The 10314-nt window shown below is 43.0% G+C and overlaps 1 protein-coding gene across 1 annotated transcript; it reads right to left on the bottom strand.

Annotated features, from left to right (window-relative positions):
• Positions 1-5504: 5504 nt before the first annotated feature.
• On the bottom strand, positions 5505-7401 carry LOC120942800 (putative nuclease HARBI1). Its single transcript, XM_040355729.1, has 2 exons — positions 6669-7401; positions 5505-5833 (listed from the first exon to the last, which is right to left on the bottom strand). Exons 1-2 carry the CDS (start codon positions 7399-7401, stop codon positions 5505-5507), a joined length of 1062 nt encoding a protein of 353 aa, XP_040211663.1.
• Positions 7402-10314: the final 2913 nt, after the last annotated feature.

Consider the following 10314-nt stretch of genomic DNA (forward strand, 5'->3'; position numbering starts at 1 on the left):
TGAACCAAACATATTGGTTACTGCAGGGTGCCCCCCCCCAAATTACTAGAGGCCCCGCCTGGTGTGACGTCATTTTTGGGCCCTCACCCCGCTTCTAAACCCTCACTTTAATGTAAGATGTCAGTTACATAGTTAGTCAGGTTGAAAAAAGACACAAGTCCATCCAGTTCAACCACAAAAAACAAAATAAAAAAACACAGTAAAATCCTATACACCCAACTCCATACCCACAGTTGATCCAGAGGAAGGCAAAAAACCCCAGCGGAGCATGATCCAATTTGCTACAGCAGGGGAAAAAAATTCCTTCCTGATCCCCCGAGAGGCAATCGGATTTACCCTGGATCAACTATACCTACAAATCTTAGTACTCAGTTATATTCTGTACATTTAGGAAAGAATCCAGACCTTTCTTAAAGCAATCTACTGAGCTGGCCAGAACCACCTCTGGAGGGAGTCTGTTCCACATTTTCACAGCTCTTACTGTGAAAAAAACTTTCCGTATTTGGAGGTGAAATCTCTTTTCCTCTAGACGTAAAGAGTGCCCCCTTGTCCTCAGTGATGACCGTAAAGTGAATAACTCAACACCAAGTTCACTGTATGGACCTCTTATATATTTGTACATGTTGATCATATCCCCCCTTATTCTCCTCTTCTCAAGAGTGAATAAATTTAGTTCCTCTAATCTTTCCTCATAGCTGAGCTCCTCCATGCCTCTTATCAGTTTGGTTGCTCTTCTCTGCACTTTCTCCAGTTCTCCTATATCCTTTTTGAGAACTGGTGCCCAAAACTGAACTGCATATTCCAGATGAGGTCTTACTAATGATTTGTACAGGGGCAAAATTATATCTCTGTCTCTGGAGTCCATACCTCTCTTAATACAAGAAAGGACTTTGCTCGCTTTGGAAACCGCAGCTTGGCATTGCATGCCATTATTGAGCTTATGATCAACTAAAACCCCCAGATCCTTCTCCACTACAGACCCCCCCAGTTGTACTCCCCCTAGTATGTATGATGCATGCATATTCTTAGCCCCCAAGTGCATAACTTTACATTTATCTACATTAAACCTCATCTGCCACTTAGTCGCCCAATCAGACAGAGCATTGAGGTCGGCTTGTAAATTGGAGACATCCTGTAAGGACGTTATTCCACTGCATAGCTTGGTGTCATCTGCAAAGACAGAAATGTTACTTTTGATCTCAGACCCAATATCATTTATAAATATATTGAAAAGTAAGGGTCCCAGCACTGAACCTTGGGGTACACCACTCATAACATTGGACCATTCAGAGTAAGAATCATTAACCACGACTCTCTGAATTCTGTCTTTCAGCCAGTTTTCTATCCATTTACAAACTGATATATCCAATCCTGTAGACCTTACCTTACACATGAGCCGTGTGTGCGGAACTGTATCGAACGCTTTTGCAAAATCCAAATATATCACGTCCACAGCCACGCCTCTGTCCAGGGTTTTACTTACCTCTTCATAAAAGGAAATCAGGTTTGTCTGACAACTTCTGTCTTTCATGAATCCATGCTGTCTGCTGCTTAAATAGTTTTTTTCCAGCAAGAACTCATCCATGTGGTCTTTTATTAAACGTTCCAGTATCTTCCCAACTATAGAAGTTAGACTAACAGGTCTATAGTTACTTGGTAAAGACTTTGTTCCCTTTTTAAATATGGGCACCACATTGGCCCTGCGCCAATCCAGTGGTACTTTTCCTGTCTTTAATGAGTCCCTAAATATTAGATACAGTGGCTTTGAAATGACAGAGCTCAACTCACCTAGGATCCGTGGATGGATGCCATCAGGTCCAGGTGCTTTATCCACCTTTATTCTGTCTAAATATTTCTGGACCATATCACTTTTGAGCCATTGTGGATTTGGGGCTGTGTCACTCCCACCCCCATTTTGGACATGAGCTCCCCCATGCTCCATTGTAAACACAGAGCTGAAGAAAACATTTAGTAAATTTGCCTTCTCTTTGTCCCCAGTCACCCACTCTAGATTATTTTGTAAGGGGCCTACATGCTCAGACTTCACCTTTTTACTATTAATATATTTAAAGAATTTTTTGGGGTTTGTCCTACTATCTTTTGCAATCTGTCGTTCGTTTTGAATTTTTGCATCCTTGATTTCCTTTTTGCATATCCTGTTATATTCTTTGTAACATTTAAACAACACTAGTGTTCCTTCATTTTTATATTTTTTAAAAGCTACTTTCTTATTGTTTATAGCTTTTTTAACTTTGACCGTGAGCCACATAGGTTTTAGTTTTAGCCTTTTAAACTTATTGCCCATGGGAACATACTTTGCAGTGAGGTTCCACACAGTCTTTTTGAAGAATTCCCATTTCTGTTCTGTGTTCATCTGTGCCAATAGTCCCTCCCAGTCCAAGTCCTGGAGAGCAGCCCTCATCCTTGGAAAATTTGCTCTCTTAAAATTTAGTGTTTTAATATTTCCTGTATGTATTTCTTGCTTATAGTTAACATTAAATGAAATCATGTTATGATCACTGCTACCCAGGTGTTCCTTTATCTGAACATTAGTAATAAGCTCTGCATGGTTTGAAATTATCAGGTCCAACAGGGCATCATTCCTAGTTGGGGCCTCAATAAACTGCACCATAAAATTGTCCTGCAATAGGTTTTTAAATTTTTGTCCTTTAACTGTCCCAGAAGTGCCATTAATCCAGTCAATTTCTGGGTAGTTAAAATCCCCCATTATTATTTAGTTCCGATAGCAGAACACATAACCCCCCCCCCCCCCCACTTCTCCTCTTTAATGTGCCATTTCATTTTGCTTAGGGCCCCAGGGAGGTCAGGATCGGCACTGTATTAACTTCAAGTTGGGCATACAGGACTAGTTAGGTGCATGTTTGTCATTGGGCACCTATAGACTCAGGAGAGCCATGTGTGCATGCTGGTCTTTGTAGTGCCTGCTGTGCATATTTAGGTTTTGGTTGCCAGTATAAATCAATCACAACGTTAATAAAGATGTTCCTAATTTATGGACTTACAAACAGCTTTGCCTCCATGGACAGGGAGCTGTGATTGTGCTCCAGGTATCACCTGGGTACTGGTTAAGGCACACACCTGTGACTCCAGACACTCCTTCTGAACGGGTTTTCCAGAATCCAATGCTCATGTGCTTATTCAGCTAAAGAAAAAAAAAAACATTATAAGGCCTCATTTCCACTGGCGTTTTTACAGCCACGTTTCTGAGCGTTTTTTACAGCTTAAAAACGCCTGTCCATGTTATTCTATGGCTTCATTCCCACATAGGCGTTTTTGAGCTGCAAGTGGCATAGACGTTTTTGAGCTGTAAAAAAAACGCGGGACCAGGGCGTTCTGAAGCTCCAGAGTAGAGCTGTAAAAACGCCAGACGTTAAAAAACGCTCAAAAGCGCTCAAAAACGCGCAAAAACGCGCAAAAACGCTCAAAAACGCTCAAAAACGCGACCGCGGCATTTTTAAAGCTGCAGCTCACAAAAAAAAAAATTTTTTTTTTTTTTTTTTTTTTTTACAAAATAAACATGGACAGGCGTTTTTAAGCTGTAAAAAAGCCTAACAACAGTGGCTGTAAAAACGCCAGTGGAAATGAAGCCTAAATGTCAAAAACAGAACAGAAGTCATTTCATAATAGACAGGTTAGCTCTCTCTAAAAGGGACACAAACACCTGACAGCTGTTCTCCTCCTTCTCCACTCCATGTCTGAAAAGCAAATATGCTGGCCAATTATTTTGGGGTTGTGCTGCCCAGTGGCATCATGTTGATGGCAGCAGACTCCATATAATGCCAAGAACAGGTGACAGATATTTCTTAGTGTGTGTCCATGTTATGTATTTATTTATTTTACTATTCACAACTAGGTCTGATTACTTACATGTAAAGTATCAAAAAAATACGTATGTGTAGCGCTAAAATTAATAAATGAATATCAAAATACCAAAAAATGTGTATAGTAAAAAATAAAACACATATAACATTAATAAATGTTAGACACAAATTGTGAAACATGTGAGATTCCTCTGTAGCGAGGGGTGACAACAGTGCCAACTGGCACGTGAACTGATGCACCTAAGGTGGTATCAAACATAAAAACAAAGTCCAACAAAAACTCCTAAGTGTGATGATCCGAGGTATGTAGCAAAGTTCATCAACATCCACAAGTCATTCAAGTGAAAAGGTGAATAAATAGAAAAGGCGTGACTCCTTTAACGTGACAATCCCATCACCGGAAAAAGTGCAGGCTTACCGTAACTTGTTGACCACTGGTGGCATATGCCAAAAGAGGTCAGTCAAGGCTTTATATGACGGTTGTCAAACAGCAATCCTTGGCAGGAAGCGTAGGTCCAACTGGTGGGTAGGTCCTTATATGGAATAGGTCCCCAGGAGTAAGCCGGAAGCTATACTGATGTTGGTATCCCAAAACCAATTGGCTCAGTGTGTTAGTGGTGCATAGAGAAAAATAAAGAGAAGTGGCCACATAGCGTAACTCCGTATAAAAGAAAAAATACGTGTTTATTCACAGCTAACAAACTTACATTTGGCTGGAAGTAAAAGAGCTCTTGCATGTAAATGGGGCGACAGTGGAGTCCTCCCGACGCGTTTCGTGGTCAAAAGCACATCTCCCAGACGATGTGCTTTTGACCACGAAACGCGTCGGGAGGACTCCACTGTTGCCATATTTACATGCAAGAGCTCTTTTACTTCCAGCCAAATGTAAGTTTGTTAGCTGTGAATAAACACGTATTTTTTCTTTTATACGGAGTTACGCTATGTGGCCACTTCTCTTTATTTTTCTCTATGCACCACTAACACACTGAGCCAATTGGTTTTGGGATACCAACATCAGTATAGCTTCCGGCTTACTCCTGGGGACCTATTCCATATAAGGACCTACCCACCAGTTGGACCTACGCTTCCTGCCAAGGATTGCTGTTTGACAACCGTCATATAAAGCCTTGACTGACCTCTTTTGGCATATGCCACCAGTGGTCAACAAGTTCCGGTAAGCCTGCACTTTTTCCGGTGATGGGATTGTCACGTTAAAGGAGTCACGCTTTTTCTATTTATTCACCTTTTCACTTGAATGACTTGTGGATGTTGATGAACTTTGCTACATACCTCGGATCATCACACTTAGGAGTTTTTGTTGGACTTTGTTTTTATGTTTGATACCACCTTAGGTGCATCAGTTCACGTGCCAGTTGGCACTGTTGTCACCCCTCGCTACAGAGGAATCTCACATGTTTCACAATTTGTGTCTAACATTTATTAATGTTATATGTGTTTTATTTTTTACTATACACATTTTTTGGTATTTTGATATTCATTTATTAATTTTAGCGCTACACATACGTATTTTTTTGGTTGTTTTGCTTTTTTGAATAAGCCGTGTCAGCAGCTACCATTTACGCACACCTGGCAGCGCAGGGTATCCACTCTCTACATGTAAAGTATCGCCTGATCATCTCAGCCCGAGTAGCCAATCCTGCCTCAGTGTTCTCCCTTCTGGTGACTGGTGACTGCTGGCTGATGGACCTCAGGCTCCGTCTCCTCAGAAGTGTCCCAGGATTCATTCCTTACCAAACAGATGTTGTGTAAAACCAAACAGGCAAGAATGATCCTGGCACACTTCTGAGAAGAGTACAGGAGTTCTCCCCCAGGCTTAGCCAGGCACATGAAGCGGCTTTTGAGGAGGCCAAATGTGCACTCCACAATAGCCCTGGTTTTTTTATGTGCCCTATTATATCTGTGCTCTGCCTGGCTCTGGGGGTACCTGACTGGAGCCATCAGCCATGGCAGTTGGGGGTAACCAGCATCCCCTGCCAAAAGAAAAGTCAAAATGAGTAAATTTCATGTTTGGGAAGTGACTTCCCCACTACATCACCCACAAAAAGTTTTCCATCAAGTTCAAGGTTTACACTATACATGTGCCTAAGGCTGGCCATACACTGTACAATTTTCTTGTATAACTTTCCTTTAGATTTCCCATAACCATATAAACACTTCAAATGTGTTTGCAATCAGGCCCTTGCACTATGGAGTTTAGGTACATCTAATCCAAATTGTTTGAGCAAAGTGTATGGTGTATGGCCAGCTTATGGCTGATGTGGTCAAAACTTTGTGGAAAGTCAGCCCAGATTTGTTATTGTAGGTTGACCTTAAACAGGTAAGCTGATTGGTTTATATGCAGAAGTGAGACTTATTTTGCAATCTCCAGTTTGTGGAAAATAAGGGTTTCATTTCCTTAAGCTGGGGATTGCAATGTCAGCCTTACTTCTGCCTACAAACCAATCTTCATCAAGGTTTAGGTGCCAACACTTCTTTGAACAAGCTGAGGTGAAAAGCTAATTGGCTACCATGCACAGCGGCAGCAGATTCAGAGTGCACCAGTATAATATACCCCAATGATGCCATTCATGTCAACCTAGCAGAAGTAAATCAGTGTTCATGAACCCCATCCTCATGGCCCACTAACAGGCCAGGTTTTCAAACATCACAGGTGATATCATTTGCTGCTCAGCGATTGCAGTATTGTAGTCTGCATCTCCCCAAGGTAATACATAAAACCTGGCCTGTTAGTGGGTCCTGAGGACAGGGTGATTACATTAAACGGTGTAGATTTGGTTAAGCAAATGTTTTGTCATTATATCTTACCAATGAGCCATCCTGAGGGCATTTGGCTACTCTCAAATTTCCGAAAAAGGGCAGTCTGGCGTAGGATAAAAGCATCATGACATGACCCTGGAAAACCCGTCCGCGCACTCATTATCCGCTGTCTGGCGTCACACACTACCTGGACATTCAGAGAGTGGTACTGCTTACGGTTCCTGAAGTCCACTTCACATCTCCTGGGGGGCCTGATAGCAACGTGGGTACAATCAATGGCCCCCAGGATCTGTGGAAATTCTCCCCGCGCGTAGAAAGCCACCTTCACATCATTCCACTCCTCTTCAGTTTGTGGCCAGTGTATGAATTGGGGCACAAGGTCAAGAATGGCATTAATGACCTGCATAAACACCCTGGACACCGTGGGTTGGCTGATTCCCAAGACAATGCCAGAGGTTGTTTGGAAGCTGCCACGACCCAAAATATAGAGGCTGGCCAGTAATTTTACCATGCCAGGAACAGCCTGGCTTCTTGCCGTTGTTGGCTGTAGTTTGTGTTCGATAAGGCCATACAGGTAGTAAATGGCTCCTCTTGAAAGGCGGTATCTGGTCCGCACTTCAGTGTCCCTCAAACTTTCTAGTAGGCAACGTTCCCTGAACACCTGGGGTTGTCGAATACGGGGTGTAGCAATCCCCCTTGCCTGCTCCTCCCTCAATTCTTGGAGTATTGCCTGTTGAACCAGGCATATAGCCACAGCCACGACATTCTCAACTAGTGCCATCTTAATTCTTAAAATAATGTCAAAAAGGCCAGGTGTATTTGTAGACGCATGTAAATGCGCACAGATGTGCGCATCAAACCACGCCCCATTCGCGCGGGAGTTTTGCGCGCCAAACCGCTTTACGCGCGAAAATTTCCCGCGAAAATTGGACGGCAAATCCATGAGCCACACCCTGCTTTTGTATAAAAAACTGCACTGTTTGCTTTTCATTCTTTCTTCTGGATGCAGAGTTCTGCCAACTTTCTTCTAAAGGTAAGTCACATATTTAACGATAACCTACTCCAAAGAATGACTTCATTGCCATGTGCTTCCACAGAAAAATGCACTAAAGTGTTTTGATTTGCTAAGAATTTATCATTTGTTTACCAATACCATGCTGTGTTTACGAAATCTCTTTAGTTGCAAATTCCCCCCCAAAATAAAAAAATGTGTGTGTGTGTGTGTATAGTTAGTACACTCGCTGCATGGAGTTTACATATTAGCTAGGTGGCTTTAAGTTGTTTCAAAACTCTTTACCTGTACAGACATGCTGGTTAACACCCCATACACACTTCAAAAGCAGCTAATGGTATCCTTGTAGTTGGGTCTCACTGCTTATTCCCCATACACACTCTTAGAATTTATGCAGATTTTTGGCTGCAGATTTAGGAAAACCATATAATATGATGTCTTATTGTAAGAATCAGGCAGGCCCTTGTACTATATAGTCAAAGCTTTTTGTTCCAGCCCAGCAGCACATGCATTAAAATGTACTGCTGGGTAATAGCTTTATGCATCCAAATGTTTCCTGCATCATTTCTGCTCTGCAGGTTCTGGTCAAGTGCATGTTGATTCTTACTCACCATTTTTCATGTTTATTGCTGCAGTTGAGGGTGAAGGCTCCATGGAGTTTAGTAACTTTATTACACTATGGGCTCACCAGTATCCCTTTAAAACAGAACAAACATGAATTACACAGGTTCAGATGTTAATTAAGGTGGTAATTAGACTCACTTGGTGCCTTACCTGCATCAAATTAGCCTCAGAACCTGTGTAATTCATATGTGTTCGGTTTTAAAGGGATGAGGTGGCAACTCTAGTCACCAGCCTTGTCTGCTCCCTCTATCACACCTTACTTAATGGAATTTTGCATTGAGCTCTATGTATAGCATTGCATCTTAAATTGTGATTTTCGGACATCCCTTTAGCATCCCCATGGGTCCCCTCTGCACTCTAACTTTTCAGAGACATGGCACCCTCTGCACCCCCCCTCCACCCTTGGTTGCTAGCTCTTCATGTTCTCCATGGTTTCATCCAACAACTTTTTATAGTTTTTACTTTTTTTATTTACAGATTTGGATTTGTGTAGTCGTGCTGAGCACATTTTGGGTTCCTACCCTGTAAGTTCCCCCTGCCCCTTGGTTGCTACATGTTCTCCATGGTTTCATCCAACAACTTTTTATATTTTTTTATTTACAGATTTGGATTTGTGTAGTCGTACTGAGCACATTTTGGGTTCCTACCCTGTAAGTTCCCCCTGCCCCTTGGTTGCTACATGTTCTCCATGGTTTCATCCAACAACTTTTTATATTTTTTTATTTACAGATTTGGATTTGTGTAGTCGTGCTGAGCACATTTTGGGTTCCTACCCTGTAAGTTCCCCCTGCCCCTTGGATGAAACCATGGAGAACATGTAGCAACCAACAACTTTTTAGATTTTTTTCTTTTTTTATTTACAGATTTGGATTGTGTAGTCGTGCTGAGCACATTTTGGGTTCCTACCCTGTAAGTTCCCCCTGCCCCTTGGTTGCTACATGTTCTCCATGGTTTCATCCAACTAATTTATTTATGATTTTTTCACCCCAGATTTGTAGTTGTGAGCATGGCCCCCCCCCACCAGAAGGTCCAGGGGTGGGAGGCTGGAAGGCCGTGGTTTGGCTCGTGGAAGGAGGGGGAGAGCTCAGATGGCGCCAAGACCGGCTTCGCCAGGGGAGGGTTCCTCCCAAAGGCCACAAGGTCGTCTGCCCCCGTTTTCACCTGAGGAAAACCGGGTCCTGGTGGCCCAATATCTCTCCCGATATAATGAACTACGGGGCCTGGGAACAACACGGGCGGGTGCTCCACATAGGGAGCGCCTGTGGCAACAAATTGCTGCGGCAGTGAGTGCAGTGGGAGGCCGTGTTCGCCGTACCGCTGACAAGGTGCAGAAGCACGTGAATGACCTGGTGGGGCGGCTCAAGAAGTTACTGGCCAGATGGGCTCAAGAGGGGTATGTGACCAGGGAGAATGTGGCTCCATCACATCTGAGCCAGCTCACAGACTACCAAAGGCAATTGCTGGATATCATCAGCCTGGAGACCGTTTTTGGTGTGGATTGGCGGGATGACTCTGATGATATCCAGCATGGTAAGTTAAAATCACATGTACCATTTTAAAAGTGTCTTGATGATGAAACATGTTGGTTTTTATTAAATGTTATGTGCTTAATTTGCAGCGCCAAGTCCTGTGTCATCTCCCCCTGGCAGCCCCTCTGGCCAGCAACAACCCGATGAGCCGCCCACACAAACTGACCAGGTCCCCCCTGGTGAGTAATCAAATGAGCTCTTCTTTGTTTAGCCAAAAAACAACATTAAGAGGAAACTTAAATTTAACCTTAAAAATATCTTCACAGCAACACACCAGCAGGAGGAGGAGTCAGCGGCGGCGAGCACCTTCCCACTGCCCCGAAGGCAGGAGGAAGTTTTAGGTTAGTATGTTTTTTAACTGCCAATGCCCCATATGCTTGCAGATTCAAATACATTTGGTGGTGGTGGGGGGGTTAGGTGGGTGCTGATGCTTTATATCCAGAATTCAGTGAATAGGGTGTCCTCCATTGCAAAGCAAACACTTACACATATATTGAGGGCAAAGGCCTCTTTACTGGTGGTTTTGTGC

The sequence above is a fragment of the Rana temporaria genome, chromosome 1 (assembly GCF_905171775.1).
Source record: "Rana temporaria chromosome 1, aRanTem1.1, whole genome shotgun sequence".
Taxonomy (NCBI): domain Eukaryota; kingdom Metazoa; phylum Chordata; class Amphibia; order Anura; family Ranidae; genus Rana; species Rana temporaria.

Bases quoted from the DNA above. Each gene is read 5' to 3' on its own strand.
- LOC120942800 (XM_040355729.1), bottom strand. From the start codon at position 7,401: ATGGCACTAGTTGAGAATGTCGTGGCTGTGGCTATATGCCTGGTTCAA. The intron at 5,834-6,668 runs GTAAGATATAAT...TTCTTTTGGCAG, and splicing joins GCCCTCAGGATGGCTCATTG to GGGATGCTGGTTACCCCCAA.